Source organism: Varanus komodoensis, unplaced genomic scaffold (genome assembly GCF_004798865.1).
Source record: "Varanus komodoensis strain SLA01 unplaced genomic scaffold, ASM479886v1 scaffold1, whole genome shotgun sequence".
Classification (NCBI taxonomy): domain Eukaryota; kingdom Metazoa; phylum Chordata; class Lepidosauria; order Squamata; family Varanidae; genus Varanus; species Varanus komodoensis.
Genome location: NW_025335268.1, coordinates 1,342,720 through 1,367,578, shown reverse-complemented (window position 1 = coordinate 1,367,578; position 24,859 = coordinate 1,342,720). Strand labels below are relative to the sequence as shown.

Sequence of the window (24,859 nt, the reverse complement as noted above, 5' to 3'; positions counted from 1 at the left end):
GGGACTTGTACTACAGACAAAGTGGACTTAAAACACATAAACTTGGCAGCTTTAGTAACCCCTCACATTCAATATTAGGTAAAGAGGTAAGGTGAGACCTCTTTTTCCCTTCCAAGTGAGCATAAATGCTCTGTCCTCTTTTGCAAAAAATAAGAGGAGCACCTTCTGTGGCTCATAAGCATCCTCCAGAACAAAACATCAGTGCATGCAGCTTTCGTATCCTTGATTCACAGGCTTGCTGAAGCCAAGTGTTCCGATTTAAGCTGATTTAGGCACACTGGGATTAAGTCATCTTAAAATCAAGTTTTCCAGTTTAATTGGTTTGTGGATCAACCTCAAAGTGGCTTTTCTCATTTTCCCTTCTCACCAGTGCAGTTATCATGGACTCTTCTACGGTAAATAGTGTAGATGGTCTCTCTTGAATGTGTGTGAAGCTGCTATATAATCTTTTCAGCAGGAAGAAATGAATTACAATGAATCCTTGAACTTCAGTCATCTGATAAACTTTTCATTACCCAACTGAACTGCGTGACTTTCAGACAGCTTCATGGCAACACAGCCCTGTACCTGAAGGACTCCCCATTCATCAGAGCTTCATGGGATCAGCTTGGATATTTCCAGAAAAGTGTCCCCTTAGAAGAACTTCACATGAAGGCATCCTTCATTGGGTGTTCAGCCAGCACTTTTCCAGCAAGTTATAAAGTTTGCTAAAAGAATAGCACAAGATGGGCTTGCTTCATACAGTATTGTTCTTGGGTTCCCACCCTGAAGCTGTAAGAAAGTATTTGGTGGAAAAGTGAGTTATCTAAATCCATCTCTCAGATCTACAGCTGAACTGAAACTGACCTCTTTCTTTCAAATTAATTTTTGTTTTTCCAAAATCTAGATAAGGTTGCTGTTTTTCTTTACAGAAAAGGGCCCTTTTAGAAATATTCATTTACCTTTTATCAGTTGTTCATTGCACAATTCTTTAATGATGACTTGCTGTCATGAATTATGACCTTAGCTGCCTTGACCCATTGTTTTGATTCCAAAAGTGTGGAGAAGCTCACATGAAACCGTGCACATAAAACTGCCATGCCGTATTGGCTCAAGTGTGTATCTGGTGCAGCATTCTGCTCACACAGCTGCCACCTAGCTGCCCACAGGAAGCCCACAGCAGGATATAAGTGCCTGTTTCCTGCCTATGTTTCCCAGCAGCCTCTGTACACAGACACTGAACCTCTGTGGCCTTCAATAGCCTTCTCCCCCATGGATTCGTCCAATCCCCTTTTAGAGCCATCCTCCTGTGGATGTCATGGTTCCATAATTGCTATGAGGACTCCCATTGACTGTCCAGTCTGCAGGACTGACCACTAAAAATGAAAGTAAAGAGAGAGCAGCAGCCTTGACTGAGCTCTATGGCGGGACCATGGCTCACTGGTAAAGCCCAGTAAGGCCACATTCCTATGCCTCTAAGCAGGTTTGCAACTCCCAGCATGCCCCAGCCAGCAGAGCTGACATAGGATTGTGGCTTAATATGGTCAGGTAGCAAGTGACGGGCAAGATGTCTGTATGGCACTCTGCAAAGCCACTACCAGTTAAAATAAGTATCAGGATAGAGTCTGACCTGGCATAAAGGAACTTGCTGTTCTGTTCAAGATCTGGCATTGATGGTCAGCCTTCTTCACCCATGCCTCTCACTGAATTCATGCTCATACAGTTAGTACATGCAAGGAGTGGCATGGGACTGTTCCAAAATCACACCCATTTAAAAAAATCCAATTAACTGCTGATGTTGGCAGACATTCTACACTATGTCACAAAAGCTCCCTTTCTATAAGTTCAGGCAGTGCAACAAGTTGAAATGGCCCTAATCAATATACTGAATGCGATGATTTGTCAGTTCTTGTGATGAAGGAGATTATGCTATAGGCCATGGGAATTTGGGGATGAGTCTCTGGCCACCCTTTCTTACACTGCGAGAATTCAGGGATTCAGTATATAATCCTGTGGACATAAGGTGACCTGGGTTCAAACCCTGCATATGAGACTCAATAAGAGAATGACCGTTCTTCAGTTTAACTTATCTCACAAGGTTGTTGTTAAGATAAAAGTGGATTTAATCAATATAAGCTGCCTTGGAAAAAGAGTGGAAATATATGATGAATAATAATAAAATTGTTTCTTCATAAACTCGATTGACTCAGTTATTGCAAACTGAGCAATGTTCAACAGTTTGCTTCCCAGTCTTAAAATTTGAAAATAAAAAAACAAACATTTTCTCCTTGAGCAATTTATAGAGCAGCTTTCCCAAACTGGTGCCCCCCAGATGTTTTGGCAACAATGCCAAACCAAATGAAACCAATAGTTAGGGATTATGGGATTTGCTGTCTAAAGCATATGGAGGGCACCAGGTTGGGGAAGGCTACTATGCAGTATGCTAACTCAGAGTCTGAGAAATCTTTTAAACAACTACTGCTTTCCCCCCATATAATCTCAGAACTGGAAGGGAACCAGTGGATTATCTGGTGTAACCTTTTGCCCCGAGGCAGAACATACTTTATTTAAAGCAGCTTGCACAGATACGCGTCAAACCTTATTGTGACAGCCTCCTAGGAAGGAAATTTGAGTATCTCCCTCAACAACTTGTTCCTTTGCTAAACTAATCTGGCTGTTAAGAACACTTAGGTCCTCTTGGTTTCCATGAGAGAGTTTAACACAGTGCCTTCTTCAGCATTTGCCTAAATCTTACTTCCTTTAATCTGAATCAATTGCTTTTGTGTTCTATATGAACAGCAGTTAGGGTGATAACAATTACCTTGTTCTAATATATATTTTTTTCAAGATTCAAAAACTGTATCAACACAGTTTCCTAAATGACCACCTCTTGTTAATTTTCATTTCCTCTTCTGCAACCTTAACCAGCAATACACTATCCATCCTGAAAAGGGATGATCAGGAAATGAATGAAAGAAACAGTAGAGATAATCTGCAAAAATAATTGCTGAACAACATGTCAGGGAGAAGGACTCTGCTTAGCACTGTTTAAGTTATGCTATTTTTTTTCTTTAACAGTACTCCAGCCTGATTTTTTTTGTTTTGGTAGCCCTGCCCCTGAATTTGTCATGCTGGTGGTGGCAAAAAGAGAAAAAAATCAGATTAAAAAAAAAAAAAGAAAGAAAACATGGAACATTGAGTATACACCTTGCCTGGATGCAGAATTGAATTCCCAGAATAACTGAAGTGCCCAATTCTCCTTATAAATAAAAATGAGTTTTCTCACTCTTAACACCACTATGGAAAATTTAGCAGTGGTGACAATTTTGGAAGTTGTGCCACCCATGTTCTTTGGGAAGAAACCCTGTATGCACCTATTCAGACATTAAGAACTTCTTTAGAAGCCCTGGCCCGGGTGGCTCTGCAAAGTAAGGTAATGCAGTTGGCTACCAGAGGGGTGGTCTTTTTGGTGGTGGTGTCCCAATTATGGAACAGCTTCCAACGGCATGTCTGGTACCATCTTTATATACTTTTTCATGCTGGGTGAATACTTTTGCCCCTTCACTCAGGCTTTTTAAATAACTTAGCTCTTGTAGTTTGCACTCCCCAGTTTAAAATCCATGTTTTAATTGTTTTAAATTGTGTTTAGTTCAAACAGTTTTTTTATTTTATATTGTAGTTTAATGGATTTTAACAGATTACTTATTGTATTTAATGTTTTTTAACACAAGAGAACTTGTGTTGTGGGGTAGCTACATAAATACAACAACAACAACAACAACATAAAAACATTCAAATAGATAGTTCCACGGCAGTGACAAAGTCTATGAAAGGAGAAAAGGCAACTAAAACAATCAAAGATTTAGAACACTTTTGCTACAGGAAAAGGTTAAACATGGATTCATTGATTTATTACATTTAGATAAGGAATAGCTTAAGGGGAAGGGACTTATGACTGAGAAACTTACGATGGAGGTTTATAAAATTATCTATGGACAAGAGGAAGTAGACAGAGTGAAAATCTTCCCATACCTCATATATTGTTTCATTTGTATTTAAAGCATACTAGAACTCATGATGACCCAGTGAAAGTAGCAGTAAATTCAGAAGCATGATGGACAACACCAAGTCCTTATTTAAGTAACAATATGATTAACTTATGGGATTGCGACAAGATGACACCATGGCAACTGGCTTGAGGCAGATGGCTCTAATGGAAGATGGGCAGATTCTGCGGGGACAGGCTACTACCACTGTGGCTAAAAGGTAGTTCACAGCAGCATATCCCCTAGAGACCAGACGCTGGGAACAGCAGCAGGGAAAGCGCTGCGGCTTGCAGGCCCTCATGGTGGTCTTCCTGGTAGCAATCGCGGGTCACTGTGTGAAAAAGAATGCTGGGGCACTTCTTGAATCCCTTCTCCTTGTTCTTATCTTTCTTACACTTGCAGTTCAAACCCAACCAGATTTATCTCTAAATAATCCCAACTGAGTTAAATATGAGGCAAGGTCTGGACTGTAACCTTTGTTTCCCTCAACTCAACACAGAAGTATTTTGCAAAGAGCTCAACTGATGAGATTCTTAGAAGATCAAATCTGAAACTTCAGATAGTGTGACCAGGTGGAGATGCAACAATAATTGCTTCCTGTGATGAGGATAATCCTCAAACTTGCACGCTCTAATAACACACATGATGGGAAGAGATTTAAAGTTTCAGTTCCTGATTTGTTGTAAAGCACAAGTGGCAGTTTCATCTCAATGATGTTCCTGGTTTGACATCTTAGTTTCTTAACTATGGTTCCCAGCTTGTGTACTTCCAGGAGGCTTCTGGCTGGCCACTGCGACATAGGATAGTAGACTAGATATAGGATCCTAGCCTATCTGCAATATAGGATACTAGATTAACTGAACCTTTGAAGTTTATCTAGCAGGCTCTTCTATAGTTTGCACAAATCACAGTTTCTTGAGCTTGGATAAAACTGGAAACTGGTTTACCACAAATCACAAACAGAAACTTACATCTCCTTTTCTTGCCTACCAAGAAAATAGGGTAAGCATACAAGCCAAAGCTTCATGACTACAAACCATGACCTGTTACCTCTGAATCAGGCCTTAATGTCATTATTTAGACTTAACACGGAACAGCACACAACCTTTTGCATGGGGATAGGAGACAGCTGGTAGAAAATGTGAGGCTTTTCTAAATGCAATTATGCTGGACTACAGCCTTTCCTTCTTCAAGTTTAGATACAGTGCTAAACCTTGGCTTAGCATTATGGGAGCCAGTCAAATTGTACTTCCCATCATTTTGTTTTGCACATACAGGAAAAAGATTTAAAACTTCCATTTATGGTTGTGAATATCCTGAAGTGTCCAGTTAACTTGGGACCGTGTGGTTTCTTCTAACTGTGGTTGGTTAAAACAAGCTTCAGGGCACAACTTGTTAATTGAGGTTTTTAAAAATAGTAGATTTCAGAGTTTATTCAAAAGTGAAAGTTTTCATTCTCATCTCCTTGCACACAAAGAGAGGATGTACAAGCAGATGGTACATTAAGGATCCTTTTCATAATGATGAACCATAATATATGAAGCAGGACTCCTTCTATATGTTATGTTAAAAAGGAAATATGGATTCATCTCTAGAACTGTAGTAGTTCTATTATGTCTAGAGATTTTCTAAGCTAAGCATACTGCTGGAGTCCAATTCTGTGTCACATTACTAATGTACCCAGAGTAAACACACTTGTAGGAAACAGCTATAGTTCAAGGCTAGCCTTTTAAAAAAAACAAGCCAAAAAAAAAAAAAAAAAAAAAAAAAAAAAAAAAAAAAACCCTTAAAAAAAAAAAAAAAAAAAAAAAAAAAAAGGAAAGCAAGAAAGAAACACAAAACCCTGAACGTTTCATCAGCAAAAGAACTAAGAGCAATAACATTCTGTCTCATATTTTACCAAGCTTCAAAAGAACAATGTCCCATTGAGTAAAATTCAGTAGCATTCTGTAAACATTAATTTGAAGAAATCAATAAGCTCTGTGAGCTAAAGGTATATTACAAGATAAACTGGCCAGAGAGTTAGTTGGTCAAACAGATTTTAGTTTTCTCGGCCAGATAAAGATGGTTTCAAAATGGGGCTAACGTGTCGCAACCAAGGTTTGAAAGCTATGTGGCCTTCAAACAGTCTGCTTGTTCCTACTACAAAGCTGGACAAACATACTTTAAATATGATAAGACTAGATCAGGACTGGTTTACTGAGCAATTTTATATAAAAGTAGAATTGTTAGACTGGGGGGCTTCCCACACTTCCCATGAAATTAAATCTAGCAATAAGCAAAGTCAAGAGCTCAAGCTGTACCCATGCCTTGAGATGTTATAATATTAACAAGGGAGTATCTTTTATTTTATTTTTTTAATAGGAAAGAGTTTACGGACACAGGCCATCTTTATTCATGCCGACCTGGTGGGCAACATGTTGTCTTGCCAAACAGAAAAGCTCAGATCTCTTGTGGATTTGAGATCAGAGGTCTTTGGTTGGTGAAAGCTGCTCACGTTGCAAAGCTAAACGTTGCAAGGTCATGTCAATGGGAGGTAAACAGATTTGGGAAGTGGCGGGGATAGGGGGGAGGGATACTGGCAGTCTTCTCCTTGGATGCTGCAATAGGAATTCCTCGTAACGCATGGAATGGTACATTAGGGCAAGTGGCTGATAACTTCTACAGGACAAAGTGCAAGAGCCAAATCATAATGATGTGCCCCAGGAAGGTGGCATTCAAAGGGATACCCATATTACTGCAATCATAGCCAGAGCAAGCTATGACACAGTGGGGCTGGAATTGCCCATTAAGAGGAAGAGCAGAAAGAAATCCAAGAGCTAGCCCACTTCAGGGGTGCTCCTTGTGAATGCCATAACAAAATAGCTCTTATTCAGGATTTCATGATGGACGAAGTAGCTGGCCTTGCACATGTCACATAAACTTTAATGGGCAAGCTTGGTGCAGGCGACAAGTTCCAGCTTTGTCTACTTGGGCATATAGTACAGCATCAACCCTTCATGGAGGTGCCAGGCAACTTGCTGTCCAATATAAGGAATCCATATCCTTCACCAGGGACCAGACTTGAGTTTTTGTACTTAGACTGGGCCAGAGAGACAGATTAGGGAGTCTCTTGGTATATCTCATAGCTAACCAATTAACCTGCAAGTGTCATACAAAAATGGTACATTCAAGCAGAGTACGGCATGGCAGGCTCTGCAGGTAAATTAAGCCACAGAGAGCAGCTGTGACATGAAAACAGGTCCACTGTAGGGTGCAATACATTTGGCAAAGGCTACTCCTGACCTGGTCTTTTCTAGTTGGTATAAAACTAAAGACTTGGAATTGGGAGAAGGGTTCTGTGGCCCCATTCTCATGGTCAAACAAGTTCTTGGTGAAGTTTAGATTGGTACTGGCTAATTCCCCCCTTTAGAGGTTGCAGAGCAGTTAAGATGCCATCCCCACAGGATTAATACAATCCATGGAAGTTCTGCTTCACCTGGTGAGCACTAGATGAAACAGGCTATTGTCATATGGTGTCCTATACTGTCTCACTGTCTTGTGATGAGATGAAACACGGTATTGTCCTGTAAGGTATGAAACAGGCATGACAATGACTTGAGCCCTGAAGGCACCAATTTCACATGGAATATGACAGAAAAGAATTGGGAGCACATCACTGCTCTGACTGTGTGATAATATTGGCAATGAAGTGGCCATAAATCTCCAGCTCTGTTGCATCTTTGAGTCTTTCCAACAAAGCTTGTCTTGCTAATATGCTCATTTTCATCAGAGCCTTGCTGGGAGCGGGGGAGGGGGCAGCTAGCACAAGTTCAGATGCTTTTGGAGGAAGCTGATATTGGCAGCTATAGGCAAACTGGAGCAGGTACCGGCAAACTGATGCCCAGGTGGCTTCAACTGCAGTGCTCACAATTCCTGTCCATTAGCCATCCTGAAGGACACCAGTTTGCCTTTCTGACCCATTTCAGTTGGTCTTTGCATGTACAGGGAAGAGCCATTTCAAAACAAAATACAAGGATGGGGTTTTGGGGAAACCTTGGACCAGGCATCTGCACCGGGTGAAGGTTTGCTATATCCACATGACATAGCGTTTCTTTCACTCAGGTATGCCTTTATTCCATAGAAAATAAGTCCACATCATTACGGCTGTAGCCCAATAAACCCTTTACAAAGACGTAAATGCGAATGAACTCCAGAAGGACTTACATCTGAGTAAAAATTCAGGGGACTGTGCTGTAATTGTGGAAAGACTGTTCTCAGGAATATATTTTTCAATCTTTTTAAATTCTTCAATTTTAAATTACTCCTGTTGTCTTGGAAGATTACACAAACTGTTACTTTGTTAGATTTCTGGATTCTAGGGGTGGGTGACAACAAGCCTCAAGTTTAAAAACTGAGATTTCACATGCTGCACATTTCAGATTCCTTTGCAACATTCCCTCTTTTGCATTCAAGAAAGTATAGGAACTTCTCCTGGCTTGCGAATATTATACTACAGTACAGAATCCATGGTTATAGTCATACTTTGGTGCTGAGCATTCTAATCAGCATTTTATAAATGTTACCACATCCACATCAGGAGTCATTTGAAATAGCCCAACAGATTTAATAGACAGTTAAAATCTTAGAAAGGGTACCTATCTGAGTTAACTTTCCACACTATACAAATACTTAGGTCTATCCGTGACTATTACATATGATAGCTAAAAATAAAGCCTCCATATTCAGAAGTAGTATATCTCAAACTCCAAACATCAGCCAAAGGCCATATCCAGCTACCTCTGAACTCTGGCTGGCCAATATTGAGACAGAATGTTCAATTAGTTAAAGAGCTCTGATCTTCTTAGAACTACAGCTGTTCTTAGCCATATCTTTGCTTCAGTCCCTAAGAATTACTTCTCAAATATTTTTTAATCAAAATAAGCTTTTCACTGTTTTATCTGCTACTTTCCAGTGACTGTTTTGTTTTGAATTGCAATTTGATGTTATTGTGTTGATTTTATTGTGACCCTTTCTGCAGACCATTCAGCTGAAACAAAGAACACAAATGTATAACACAAAGAACTATGCCTGAGAGCAGCCAGAAGATACAGGATTTTGTTAATTATTAGCTGAGCTTTCTGCCCTGCACCTTCACTAGTCCCTGTGCCAGCCTTCCCCAAACTAGTGCCTTCCAGTTGTGCTGCATTAAATTCCCTTCATCCTCAGCCAACATAGCCAACAGCAGTGCTGGATGGGGCGATGGAAGCTGTAGTCCAAGACATGAAAAAGCTGCCCTACATCAAGTCCTACTTTTCTACTTGTGATAGGCAAAGTGGAGTTTTTACTACCACAGACAGGGGAGAAGGCTGTAATTCCTGCCTTCTCGTTTGGATAAAAGGTATGCTTGAGCTTTTAAAAGGTATAAACAAGATCTGTGGGTGAATCCTACCTAAGGAAGTCCTTGAAGAGTCAGGTCATTTGGCATACAGATGTTCACAGAGCTCTTGCCCATCTGGCTGGTCACCCTGTAATTCAGTCCTCGAGACACAGAAAGAAAGGGGCCACACCTCGAACCAATTACTACTAAGTCATCACAGCAGGTCTACAAAATCCAAAGGAAACCTAGTTGGCTCCCTACCATGTAATCTTCATCCTGCTTATGTTTATAAAATCCAGATGACATAAAATTGCTCGGGGGCTTGCTAGGGCTATTCAACAATTCACTGGGTGCTAAACTTTGTATATTCTATGGGAAGTTACATGTTTGCTGCCTCAGGACCTTACATCTAATCAAGATTGTAAAGGGCATGGTAAGTAAGATGGATAAGAAGCTTGGTTTAAAGATGTAGTTAGCAAATGGCTTCCAAAGTAGAAAGCAAGTTTGCAAGCTTGTGGGAAGAGCTATGCCTAGACATAACAACACTAAGAGAATAAAAAGGAAATTCTGTTCTGGGTGGTATATCTTTATATGTAATCTGTAAAGGACTAATATGTGAAAAAAGCCACAGGAAAAGCCATTTGTATCCCAGAAATGGTACTAAGTAGTAGTAAAGGCAGGTGACTCCTATGTCCAGGGTTCCTGATAAATCAATCAATTTATTAAAGGCATAGACCAGAACAAGGAAGGCTCCTTATACAGGCTAACTGTACTGCTCCATGATTGGTAGAGTTCAGTGTCATGGATGAGGTGGTCCACAGACACAAGAGTCAGCAGCCCGCCTGCATAGTAGCTCCTAGTGCACAACACAACTTGGAGGTCTCTAGTTAAAAGTCTCAACTCAGCTACTAACTTGCTGGATGGCCTTAGGCAAACTGTTATTTCTCAGCCATTTGCAATATGGGGCATGGATATAAAGATCAACTCAGCTGAAAATATACAGTACCAGCTGGATGAATACTAAACTATACCCCGTCATTTTCCAATGGCTTCTCAGTGTTTTGCTCAGGAAGTCTTGCTGTGCTGTTCCTTGTCTTCTTCTAACCCTTCTTTTCTCATTCCCCATGCCTGCCTCACTGGAACTTTTCTCCTATCCACGTAGCAGCGCCATGGCTGAAAGTGATCGAGAGGGGAGCCCTTTGCTGGCTATGTCAATAGCCATACTGGTCAATGGTGACCTTTGCCTGGCATTTCCATGTGCAGGAAAAGCATGGGTTGCTCTACTCATGGTGGGAGGCTCTTTCCAGGTCTTGGGTCCCCCACAATGGGCTGGGGCAGATCAGAAGGCAGGGCAGCAGTAGGAGGCAAAGCTTGGGCAGTTTCTTCCTTAGATTATTCTGTTGTCACAAGACCAGTCTCCTCTCTTAAAGCAAAAACCAGCCTGGCTCTTGGAGCAAAAAAAGTTCTGGAGTGAAATAGTTAGATGCCTGATACTATCAGAAAAGATAAAGCAATAAATAGCACAGTGAAAATGGATACAGAGCATTACAGAGCATTATATAATTACTGTAGATTATATTTATGAACTTTAATAAGCATTTCTCTGCTGTAAGATTCCTTACATGCCCCACATGGCAATAAGGCATATTATAGTTGGCTATTAAATCACAAGTACAATAGATGGACAGAGATGTGGTACTTCCTCCCTTGCAGTAGTTTTTGACTGTACAATATGAGCTGGAGAGGCAGAAAATGACCCTGACCATTCAGCTCAGTCTCTCACCAATCTTCCATTAAATCACCTGCAGCGTGAAGATTCCTGAGTGAAAAGCTAAAGCATGGCTGGTCCATTATAGGAACAGGTGTGCTTTAACAGCAATGGGACAAGAACTCAAGAGGCAATACTTAATACTTAGTGGATAATCTTTAACTTGTAGTTAAAAATAAATAAATAATTTTGTTTTCAGATAATTAAAGCAATTAAAATCAACATTAAGAGGATTGTATAAGCAGTTTCACCATAGAAGCTTCTTTTTTTAGATGTAAGGGTTATTGAAAACAACTGCCTGAGACGGCCTACCCGTTTCTTGATCCATGAGTACCAGGCGCAAGGAACTTGCACAGAGAGACAACACACCCATCAGGCCTTCTATTGATCTCTGAACTGGCCCTGAGCAAGAACCTTATTTTCAGTAATGTTTCTAGGCTGTATCACTTCAGAATGCAGAAGATAAAAGATTCACATAATTGTGTGCTTTTGTACCAAGGATTCCCTTACATAGAACAATAGATGTTAGGCAGAAGACATAAGGTTGGAATCAGATCCTCCAAGAGGTTTGCCTGGAGCCTCCTCTCTATTCCTTTTAGCACCAGGTGTAGACCTTTTTATTTACCTGATATTTTAAGAGAAAGAATTTACGGTATTTATGGTATTTGCTACATCTTAGTGCTATTGCATGTTTATTGTACTCTTATCGGTTTCAGAAGTGAGGATATTGGAGGTTATTGTGAGGTTTTATTGCAGGTGTTATGATTTTACTGTTGTTACATTTGTTAATTTAATATTACATATTTTATTATATATGTGTTGTTATTATATCTTGCATCTTGTAACCCACCCAGAAAACCATTTTGTGTAAAGGGGAAGGATAAAAATCTAACAAATAAATAAGTAAATAATAAATAAGACTTGCAACTTAGAAAACTAGCATGCTAGGAGGAAGCTATGTGCAAAGATTTTTTTTTAATGGAGGAAACACACACGCCATTCTTCTGCTTACTACTCACTGAGGAAGAACAGTGCAAGTGCTCTGTTTCCCTCTTGTATTGCTTGTGGTCTTTCTAGAAGCATTTGCCTACAGGGGAAACAGAATATTGGATAGATGGGCCATTCGTCTGATCAAGAAGAGTGTGTGTGTGTGTGTGTGCGCGCGCGCATGCGTGCATACATGTGTTTGGGAATACTGATAGCTTCAATACACACCACTTTTACCATCTTGCATTATACAGACAGGGTGCGGAGCTTCTGAAGGATAGTGCCTGCAAAAGGCTACCCAGTTTATAGCACAGCTGAGAACTGAACTGGGAGCTAATGGGTCATGTCACATTCTCTTGACCAACCTACTAGACTAATTTTCACACTCCCACAGATTATTAAAAAAGCATTATCCTGGTTTTGTCAAGGTGCTTTTAAGACTGCAATGACACAAATACTAATGTAAACAAAATCCTACAATGTTTTTCTCGCTCATCCCTATATTATTCCACCCACACAGGATGTTCTGGTTCTTATTTAAATTATCACTATTACAAAAAAGGCACATTTCCACAAATGACTAGTAAGTGCTATACTAAACCAACAGAACAAGGAGAATCTTGGCCTTGGTATCTTCTCAGCTTTGCTCAGGCTATACCTCATGGATGAACGCATATAATTTGATTTTATTTTTAAAGTGAACAATTCTTCAGTATCACAGTAATACATCCATAGTAGCTACACTTAAATAGAATAAATTACTGGGGAATACATTTTTTTTCAAAACTGTTACATCTTGATATCATGCTGGGTTGCTTGCAATGGTGAGCAAACACCTGGAGTTTGTTGTATCTACTTTTCATAAAAAGGAAATAATTATTTGCACAAGAGTATCCAGTGAATCTCTGGCCACTGAATTTAAGTCCAGGACAAAGTCCAAAGTAGCCTGCTGGATCAAACTATCTTTCAAGCTTCACCTGGCACTGGTCACTGCAAATAATGGGAACCTTAATGAAATATCTGCAATAGAACTAAATTTCCTGATCTCATGAAAACTTATGATTTCAAATCAGTGTACCAATGTACTCCACCTAAAAAAGCCATTCTAATATTGAGTTCATAGATTTCCTGTAGGTTAAATGAGTTTGCAGGAATTGGAGGGTTACATGCAAGATTAAGGATTAAGTGCAAGATTTATTCGTGTATCAGCCCAATGAATTTATTTAGAATAAACTTCTTTTTTAAAGTTATTTACAGCATACACCTAAGTATGTTTACTCAGAAATAGGTTCCACTTAAACCGATGACATTTACTCCCAAGTAAGCATGGCATAGGCTGCAATCTTGTGCACACTTACATGGGTGTAAATCCAGTGAACGCAATAGAACTTGCATCTGAATAAACATGCATGGCATAGCACCATTAATCTAATTGTTAGGCACACCAAACAGCTTAACATGCCCAGGACTGGAAAACTCAGTACTTGCCAGAAATAAATGATACTGACAGTAACAACAAAACTAAAATATAACTTACAGTCATTTTCTAAGAAGTCAACATTGTTTGATAGAGCGGGCCCCTGTTCTAAGGTAATAAACTGCCTTAAATCCAAGCAAACCAGCCCACCCATCCTTTGTGTAGTATCTTCAGGGAGATGCAGGGGATGCCATGGGTAGGAAGGGGGAGAGGGGTTCCAGTCCATCAATGCAGTTGATTCACTCTACATACAAATCCAACCTACGGATGCGTCGTATTACAGTAACTGTGGTCTGGATGCTTGCAATTCAGCAGTTCAGCCAAAAAACCATAGTATACTAGGAAGTTCACCACTTTATTGCCAATCAATTGACCACCAGAATACTTTTTGGCTCATATGTGCAAGCGACTGAAGTGTGGTGACAGAAACATAGTGTCACTAAGCCTATCTAATGGGGGGAAATGGCATCAGGCTGCACTCTGAAGCTGCACAACTGGGAATTTGGAAGAACGTGTTCCCCAGACCTTCCATAGAAAAAGGATGAGAATAGAATTTTCATACACTGTAAAGCACTGCAACTATATAAAATCTTAAATGAAGTAGAAGCACATTGTAGCTTTACAAATCAGCAACTGCATGAATGGCATTTTTCCTGCTCACAATTAAGCAGTGCTGTATAAAATGTTCTCAGCAGTGTATGATTCTCTCTCTGTGTATGTATATGCATACAGTGCATTTTATATAGTATATATAACACTATATAAACAGAGGATACATCTGCAAAAGATAGTACTTAAATCCAGGAGAAATGGTTCTTTGAGCATCAAGGTGGAAGTGGAAAGAATTTTGTAGTAAAAATAATAACACCACTTATAATATGCAGTAATTTAAATATGTGTGCATTCACTGTCATATGTATTTGCACACATTTCATTTCTACCCCAGAATTGGAACTTCCCCATTACTAAGAGGAGGGGGGAGTGATCAGGAGATAATATATGTAGAGTTGGGGTGCAGATTAAAGCCAGAGAGGTGATCCACAAAGTGGCAAGCAACATCAGTGGATGGGTCCATTCTCTGGTTCTTCCCCTGAATCTCATTTAAGACTCTAGTAGAAAATTAGCTGAATTGCAAAAGGAACTGGGTCGCATACATATCCAAAGCACTGAACTTTTCGGTCTTTAGGATGCTGCCTGCTGGTCCCTGGTCCACAGGTAGAGGAGTCCCACTAGTGGAGGCTTCTTGTTGTAGTGGTGGAATCCTGTGCCACTGCGAGCCAAAGCCAGTGCTCTGAAGACAGTGTGAGAGAGGTAAGGGGCATGCTATGGTGAAGCAAGGAGGCCTTAAATCTGCAGGATCGAATGTCCTTCCACTGCAGGCATATCACAAAACAAAGCTATAAACTTCACCAACCCTGGAGCTCCGATATGTTAGTCTCTCATATTTGTCTCAAAAGGAGGAAAGGTTTTAAAAATCTGAATACCAGCACAAAACCCTCCACCATTCTACATCTTGCAATAGCCATTGAGAGTCAGCAAGGCCTTGGGTGCAGCAGTGGTCTATGCCTAGTAAGTACGATTACTTTAAGCACCTTTTAAGCCTCAAGTTTCAGACCATCTTTTGACATAGATGTGTCTATGATTGACACATCATAGATGTGAACCAGGGTTGAATGAATCTGTCTGTTCTGGTTTCTCTCAGTTTTGCATTTTCCTAATTTTTAAATATGGTTCATCTTGAACTTTGAACATTTATCTTGGCATGGAAGTATGATTTTTATGATTTTCGGTAATATAAACATTTGCAAGTTCTTTGCAATATGGATTTTCATCATTGTTTTGACTGGACAACTCTTGCAAAGTTCAGAGAATGCAAATTGTTTTGAAGGATAACAATTTCAGTTTGTGTTGAGCTGCTTCAAAAGTGTACAATTAGGAAAGTTTTCATTAAAACATGCACTGAACCAATTTCTCTCCCAGTGCAAGCACAAATACATGAAACAAAGTTGTGTCACACCTCACATATCACTGATGTTTGCTGTCCTTCATATCTTATTTCTACAGTTCCAGATAAATGGGGACACCAGAAAATTGAAGCCTGCCAAGAGGAAAGGACTGCTCATTGCCTGTTCAAGACCTAATCAGCCACTTGCAAAGCACTTCAGAGAAAGTATCCATACTGAGATTCCTGCCACATCCTCAAGAGCTAGAAATTCCTCTATTTTTTCTGTTGAAAACTCAGTTTCTTAGGAGACTGTACAAACTACTTGATGAAGCGAAGAAGGGCCACATTCCACACACTGAGGCCATTGCGGCCACATACATTTTTGTACATTGCACTCATGTTACTTCAAAATGAAGATGTCTCTCCTTCCTTAAAAAGGGGACGGGAAACACTGTACGTGTTGTGAGGGAAAAGATCCAGAGTGGGTTAGAAGAGGTTAACATCTATGTTGCCTCCTCCCCTACTTTTCTCCACAATCCTTTTAAGGGAACTTGTGAACTCTGGACATCTGGAGTTCAGGAAAACAGGGAAGAACTGGGAAGAGGAATAAAGGCTCATCATAGTACACAAAAGAACACAACGAAGAGAAGCCTGGGTTTGGGCATTCTTGTCTGGCAAGGCAGGCAGGCAGTAAGGCTAATGAAGCATTTGCAATATGGGATGTACGCCAGTGTAACAAAGAAGATGTGCATCAGCGCTGCAGATGTGCCAAAGCCCCCAGAGCAACATAATGACATAATCACCATCAGTGTCACAGGCCAGACTGTACACAAGGTGACATGGGAGGGAATAAATAAGAGTCTTTAGAGGCATCTAGTACACACTTGGGAAGAAATACCCAACCCTCATGACTGCTGCCACTGAGAAGCCGTTCGAGAGAAGTTGGAAGCATAGCATGAAGGGCTAGCAAAAGAAATCTTCAGCTGGGAAAACCAGCACCATGAGAAATGTGGGGTTTTGCCTCGGTCCTCTTGCCGATTTCTTAATTCCCCTTGCTTCTCGCTGCCCGCATAGGGAAATGTCAGGAGAGCTCTACAGTGTTTGCCAAATTCTTCTTTGAAGAATGGCAGGGTTGGAGGTGGTGAGTGGGGGAAGCAGAGAAAGGGAGCAAAGCATTGATCAATAATTGCTAAATCTTCCACATAGCTAAGATTCCCTCATATACTGCTGCTGTTGAAATAACCGCCAAAGTATTGATTCGGAGCAGGATTTTAACAAATAAAACACAATGTCATTCTTCAGAAATGGCCAGGGGAAAAAAGATGGATGCATGTTAGACACAACAACAATGCAGCATGCTTTGGGCAACTGTAACTTAATTATATGTAATATGGATCCATGTCCGGGATTTATAAGGGGTGCAGATTTCCAAGAGAAAAAATGAACCATGCACTGGGCAATGGGACTTAAGAGTACTTTGCATTATTCACCCTCAGATTAAAGAGGATATACTTGCCAATGGATAAAAAGGGTGCTTTAAAGAGTAAGAGCAATTTGTGTACCACAGTAGTTAAGAAAATGAATGGTGAGTCAAACTCCCAGTTGAAGGATTGGGTCATTCGCAGTGCAACCCTAAAATTAGGGCAGCCCTTTTTCCTTCTGCTGCTGAAAGCTGCATTTCCTTGGAGCTAATGTGTCAAAGGCTGCATGCTGGCAGTAAACATGGCGTGGTGGCAGTGGGCGGGGCCACAGCCAAAAGTGGGTGGTGCCTCCTTCTCTTGCCTCCCCCCACTATTCTTTCTTTCCCCCACTCTGCAAGGCTTCCCTGAGGACTCTTTCCACTCCCTCTCTTTTTTCCATCATGCTGTGGGGCTACCCTCACCTGCATGAAATGAGGCCAAGTGCCCACCTGGCTTTGTAAGGTACTCAGAAATCGTGGTTCTTGCACCCAGATTGGGCATCCTTAGGCTATCTCAGCCCAAGTCTGTCATCTTAATATAGGAATAATACTGGTATTGTTGATGTAAGGATTATGGGGAAAGATAGGCGAAATATTCACTATTTATACAGGACACTTACTAAATATTGTTATAATTATACAACTCAATAACAGTTCTCCCTGGGGTAGGGTTTGATATCAAGAAATAGAACCCCAACAGCTTTATTAACATGCAAACAGTTTTTCCTGACGCTTGCTTGAGGCACAGCTGATGGCCCCGGCTCCTAGAGAGTTTGTTGGGGCACTCGCTGTCAACACAACTGTGAATCCAAAACAGCCTGCTCGTGTATCTAACTACTGCAAGGCAGCATCTTCCAAAAGAGACTCCAAGCAAAGCTCTTTGCTTTACCAGTGGCCCTTTTCAACTGTGTCTAATGAAAAATTCATCAGAATAACTTTAAATTTTTATGATCTCTTTTGCCTCATTCTGCAAGCTGCGCCTGCTTCACCCACAGTTTTTTTTAAGGCCCCCAACAATAAACCTGTTGCAAAATGCCTTGCATAATAAGTTAATCATGATCACAATACATAAACCCTGTAGCTTGGTGATTAAACTGGTTTACTGATAGGTCTACTCAAAAGTAAATCCCATAACAGTCTATGGGTTACCCTTGTAAAGTTCTGAAAAGCTGTTTAGAAATCTGTGAATGAATATAGGACTGCAGCTGTAATGCACAGGGGTAGTGGCACTTTTCACAGCTATTTTCCTAATACTGTGATCATATGAGCTTTAACAAACCATTTAAAATGTCACTTAAAAACTCAGAACAAAACAAAATGGGTTTAATGGAAGCCTTGTCCAGTAGATCATTTAATTTCTCCCACCCAAATTGCTTTATATTAATATACTTCTATATTGTACTGATTAAATAAGCAGAGTCATGTATACTTTCCCTACATCTTCTGACTGAATCTTTGCTTGCTATATCATCAGGGAAAACAGCAAAATATGTATATCATTCTGTTCCGTTGTTCTACAGTCTAATAATTATGCCACAGAGGATTCTAAATTAATCACAGAAGGTAAAACAATATTAATAATCTGCTCAGCAAACTCTAGCTTCTTTGCTCTTTGATAGATATTATTAGGCTATTACAATTTTAATTAGGCACACATTTCTCATGGAGCCTGAAATGACAAGTATTTACCATAGATGGTTTTATCAGCCAACTGCTTGAAGGGAAACCATGTTATTTAGGACATTGTCTATTAAAAAAAAAAAAAAGCTACCTTAATGTGTTGATTTGTTTAGGTTTGTACCACTGGGCTGTCTTAGCCCAGTGTGTTGTATGGACCTGCCTCAGTTGCTGAGGAGCTTGGGCAGGAGGAAGTCTTGCACTCAGCCCACTCGAGGGATGCAGCTGGTTTGCCATTGTGTGTACGGGGTGTTTGTCTAGATGGCCCTCGGGTCTGATCCAGCATGGCACTTCAGCCATATTCATTGACTCATCCACAATTGTCAGAATCCACCCAGAGGGCACTGGTTATTGGGTGGTATAGACGTGTATTAAACAAATAAAATAGTTCCTAAATGAAGGAGATGGCAGCTCCAGAGCCACGACGTGCTTCATCCTCTTTCGGGCACAACAGCAGTACAGAGGCAAGCAAGTCACATGTGTGGCCTGCCCAGGAGTGTGGCTTGGTTTTGTTGTATTGAACCACTCCAATTCTAGCCAGTTGGGTCCCTAGAATCAACTAAGCACTTATACTCCCAACTCGCCAGCAACATGGACGGCCATACAATTTTGAGTAGCCGTTGATTCACCAAAAAGAAATTTGAAATGAATTTAGCATGCCCTCTCTGGTGGGATGCCTGAGAAAAGTCCGAGTCAAGCTTTCAATGAACTAGCAAAGTATGCCATGCTTGTTTTTTCATATTTGTAACACTGTTAAAACAATGATTTACCTCAGGCAATTTACCTCAGGCAGAAATATTTGCCTTTCTTTAGCCATGGCACTTGTACATAAAAGTGAAGGATTCTCAAATTTAGAAATTAGTACTACCATTATATCTGTGAACTAAAAGTCAAGCAGAGTATATCTTTACATAGCTATTATTAAAATGTTAAATAATATTCTATTAGTGTTTCCCATATATATATTTTCCCTCACATCCTGATGACAATTATTGTTGCATGCAAAAATTTAAATCCTAGAAATACCCCAGTATTTATCAGCAGTGTCTTAACATAACTTTTCCCCTGGGTTATTGTGATCCTTATTTGGGGATAATGAACCCCCCACCCTGTCCCTGCTGTCTCTCATACATGGTAGGAAGTGTTGGCAAAAATAAGATGGTAACAGTACAATCCTATGCAGGCTTACTCAGAAGTTAAGGCTAAGTATTCCCTCACAAATGGCTGCAGGATTGAAAATCTGAATGTTTTACATAGTTACAGCTTTTTTGTGTTTTCATAGTTGGGGAGAGTAAGGGGAGCTATTAAAAGTTTCTGAAGGGTTTGTAGAATAGCGCTGTTAGAGCGTATGTGAAATTAAAGGAGGGAGTACTGAAAAGGCTTGTCAGAACTTTCTGAGCCCATTTAATCCGCAGATAGCAGAAATGCAATGCTAAGTTCCCACCGAACGCAACAACCGTCTCCCACAGTCGTTAGAAGGAGCCCTTGCTCCCTGCTCCCATTGCTAACCCTTTGTGGTGTGAAGAAAGGAAGCTGAAGGAAGGAGAACTGAAGGTCAGACAATAGACATTGCTGCACACACTGTCTCTGAACTTTCCTCATCTCTGAAGGACAATTAATTATCAAAGCCTTTGGGGTAGGTCGAAGCAAGGGAAAGCCTACTGCTGGCCCAGCACTCCAGCGCTTCGTGCTTCGTGTTTGTTAAATGGTAGTGCCTGTTGGAGACCACTGTGGCAGCCACCAAAATAGCCAATAGATCATGTAGGGGCGGGGTGCAGGGGGGAGAACAAAAATGTGTTTTAATGTGTGCCTGGCCTTGTATAATGCTATTATCGCTGTGAAATTATCCATACACAAAACATACGGACAATTCCACCCACCACCCAGCCCAGAAAAGCTACAGGGTAGGTTACAGTCAGAAACGGCCTCACAGTGGCGTGTTAAAAGGGATGGTCCTTTTCTTTCTCTTCTTCACCAAATCACTTCACAGAGGCAGAAAAACAGACAAACACAAAAGAGTTTGAGACTTTTTCTCCTACATTAAATAGAGTAACTGATAAGGTCAGACATATGATACCTAAAGACATGAATCTGTGAACTCTTGAAGTCAAAGGACCTCTCTGTGCAAAGGAACAATCTTTCAAAGGAAACAGATCACAGAACTCCACTGAATCCCCTTTAAACTTTATGAAGCAGGAGGAGAAAAAGCTCCAAGTAGGGAAGCCTGACAGAAGAGCCTTGAACTATTTTCTGAAGGAAAGATGAGACCCTCACTAGGCTGCCACAAAACATCTTTTTTTTTCTAAAGGCTCTTCTGAACTTTGATATGTGCCAAGACACCACTATTGAAAGCTGCATAATTATGTGCTATAACCACTGCAGAAAATGCTTTGTTCACCTCAACAAAGAACAATAAGCAAAGTAAAGTGACATTACACTGTATCTTTTTCTTTAAGAATGTTGAGAGAGGTCATGGTGCATTATAACTAATAGAGCTGTTGAGTAAGGAAGTTTAAAACTTGATCTTGCTGTGCTTTAATGTAACCCAATGACAAAAAAATTAAAAAAGGCAGAGGAGCTATTAAATCTAATGCTATTAAATCAAATAGACTATACCTGATTTTGGAGCTATCTCATTTCAGTGCTGAACACCTTGAATCCAAGTGGGATAAATATCAAAATGCAATCATTCTCAAACTTAAAAATTTTACAAGCTATGTTTTACAGGGGAGACCGTCTAATGTTGTGCCTGGTTGAGCTGAGGAAGATTTTGATTAAATAGTAACAACTAAAAGGGAATTTGCAATGTGTGTTTTTGAGCACCACCACTCTATGCCTGCACTACTTCTACAGCTAAATTAATGAGAAACACAGAATGAGGCAAGGACAAGATTATTATTTTAATGAACAATGTTTTCAGACTTTAAAAAAATCAATATTATTTAAAATGCCATGAGACAGCTGTGATCTCTCTCAACATGCTTGTATATTATCCAGAATTATAGGAGCAAAGAACTACAAAGACTGCCACTCTGCAATCTTTCTATATGTCGATATCGTCAATAATTAATTGATTTAGCAATAGTAATTTATTATTCTCAGATTGCAATATGCATGGTTCATGATTCTCTGTTGCAGATCACAGGAATTAAGTCTTGGGGGGGGAGGGGGGAAATTGCATGAGGGGAAAAAGAGCCTGCTGTCAAATGCCTTAAAACTAGCATATGTAACCACTGAACAAGAATTTCAGTATATATTACACAGGCAAGGATTCATGACAACAAAGTGCAAATTAAAGGCCTATTATTACTCTAATGCAGCTGCATCAAACTCATTTAAATGTGATGGCTATGCAAAAGATCGGAAGGAAACAGCCTAACAATGATGTCCCCATTTTTGAACTGAGTACTTTAAAATAATCTTTTTAGCCTTTAGTAGCAGGTGTGGGAGAATGCACCACGGTCCAATATTCTCACCTGAAATGTGCAGTCTGATTCTAAAGGTGTCTTTCACAAAAACATTCAAGACAAAGTGACTCAACAGTTCAACACACAGTTTTATGCAGCTTTTATATCATGAACCAAACAATTTCGTTGGCAGGTGTATTCTGGGGATGTTTGAAATGGGAGCCACAACCAGTTAAGCGAATTTCACAACAATAATTTTCTCTCATTTATTCTACTGGTAGTTGCTTATATGCATTGTAAGGCTGTACCTCAGAAATGGGGCTTTTCATTTTCCCTACTTATGCTAGTCAAGAAAAAAGAAAGCTCTTAAAAGCTCTACAGGCTCTAGACAGATCATTGTGACTTGCAGACTCGAAGCAAAATAGTATGTAAGGAACAGCATGAGTATAAGGAACAGCAGCTGAAATTTCATTATTAGTGCTAAATCATATGTATTATGATTACTAAAAAATATAGAAATACCAATTTCAAAAGAAAATTGACTGGAATATACATTACTTTAGATCAGGGGTCTCAAACTCGCAGCCCACGGGCCAATTTCCGGGACGGCGGGGCATGGGGTAGGGGCCCTGCGGCCTTCAAAGCGCTAGCGGCGCCCAGGCCGGCCTCCGGGAGCGACGCGGGATGAGCGGCCCACCACCACCACGGTGGTGGAATACTTGATGCGGCCCAGCCTCACCCAGACTCTACTTCCAGCAGCCCCCAGGTAAGTTGAGTCTGAGATCCCTGCTTTAGAGAGACACAGACTTTGTCAGGAGTTATAGAATTTCTCTTCTAAATTCTGCAGCTCCACAGAAGTCAATAACAATGTTCATAGATTGCTTTAATCCAGTAAGTCTGATGTATTAAACCACAATGTGTATGACCTGTATGTTCATGTATATAGACTGTCAGCTCCTGCTTTGCTCCCCCTAATTGCTAAAGAAGGTAAACAATTCAGGCATGGATAGTTCAGCTTTATTTCTGTACTTGGAGCTATGACTTATTGTATTCAAACAAGCCAGGATTATGAGCCAATGTTAAACTAGGATTTGCTGTTGATTCATGATTCTAGCTTGATGACTGCTGTAAACCATTGGGTTTGAATGCAGCGTACATCTCGCTCATCTTATAGCATTAAAGCCAGGATTCCCAGCTTTAGTGGCATGCAAACACAGCTAGCAGCTTTCTGAAGTCATGTACATCCCAGACAGTTTCATTTGGAAGTCGGTAATGCTTACTTTAAATCTAAAGTTGTTTAAATTTTAGTGAGATTAACCAAGTAATTGCTCATGGCAGGGGGTCAGACTGCAACCAGAGTACCATGTTTACAAGCAGACATTACAGAGTTGTACTGAGCTCTGAAAATCTGCATGGCAGCCACACTTAACAGAGTAATCAGGGGATTTTTTTGATATCTGAAGTGAAGGACAAGATTCTTTCTTTCCCATTCCATGTGCACAGAATGATTAGGCTGGCACTTCAATATGAGTTCCCTGCCCAGCAGGGGAGAGCACCCTCCACTCCAACTGGGCAGCAGGCTAGCTGAGCCAGGGGGGGCCTGGCAGATTGACTGGAACACACAGCACTGCCCTTCAACAGAGGCAAACACAGTTGCAACCTTTGCAGTCCCCTGACACCAGAAGTGGCCACCTTATTCTGCCTAATGGTTGAATTGGCCTTGAAAGTAATGCATAGCACCGCTCACTGAAAATTCAGAAGACTGAACCAGGTTCTGGTGACACCCTAATTTTTACTTGAGAGAAAGCAAGAAATGCAATACAAGAAATGCAGATAAATGAATTTTAAAACAGGTCAGTAGTTTCTCCTAGGCTGAAATCCTAAATCACGGCTTCACTGAAATTAGCAGTGCTTAAAGGACAGGTGGGAGGTGTGGCCAAAGGCCAAACTCCTATAATTAATGCAAGTTGTAAGCCAACACACATGGAAAACCAGGTTAGTGAAGGCTGAAAGACGGAATTCTAGTGGGCTTGGGGCTTCTTCAGCCATGTCCATGTCCATCTGACAGGTCTATTCCTCCTCCTTTGTCAAATCCCTTTGCCATCTTTTCAGAAGTCCAAAGGCTTATTCGTCTGCCTTCCATAATAAAAGCTGACCATAGGATTGCAAATTCTACAAAACAACGCAGTCAAAAATTCATAGAGCTTCTCCAGATGATTTGGCCTACAATGTTCATTAGCCAGAGGTAATGCAAAGGATTGGGAAAACATCTGGGTGGCCACAAGTAGTCCACCTTTAATAACAACAACCAGACAGCCACATATGGTCCAGATGTATGAATTCAGCGAGTTAAGCCAATCTGAGCCTTATGTAATCTCCCATAATGCATCTACATCCTGTAATGAGAACTTAGATATACATGCACAAGCACATACACATGTAGAGGCTCTGCTGGTATGATCCATACCATGGAAAAAACGATGGAGGGATCACTCAAGTGAGACCTATGTGGGAAGGATGCATGACATCTGTGAGTGGGTTTTCAAACATTATCCTGCCTCTTTCCCACCAAAAGCATTTCAGAAAGATGCAATATTATTAACGGCATGACACGGGAGTGGAGTGGGTTTAACTTTTGTCTCCCATGCTGACTTCATCTAATGCGAATCATCCCCCCAAATCTTCTTTGAAAGGAAGGGTGGTACAAAGAAAGCTTTGAGTATAGATATATGAAGTGTCTACTTTACACTCACGA

At 40.5% G+C, this 24,859-nt stretch overlaps 1 protein-coding gene across 6 annotated transcripts in view; it reads right to left on the bottom strand.

Annotated features, from left to right (window-relative positions):
- PROX1 (prospero homeobox 1) overlaps positions 1–24,859 on the bottom strand; it is a 78,936-nt gene that overhangs the window by 20,635 nt on the left and 33,442 nt on the right. Inside the window, exon 6 of one of the 6 annotated variants that reach the window (XM_044425168.1) lies at positions 5,818–24,276. The exons of the other annotated variants lie outside the window; for them this stretch is intronic. Coding sequence (XP_044281103.1) covers positions 24,229–24,276 — 48 coding nt within the window. The 3' untranslated portion in view covers positions 5,818–24,228. Of the gene's footprint in view, positions 1–5,817; positions 24,277–24,859 lie in introns of those variants that run through there. 6 annotated transcript variants of the gene reach the window in all.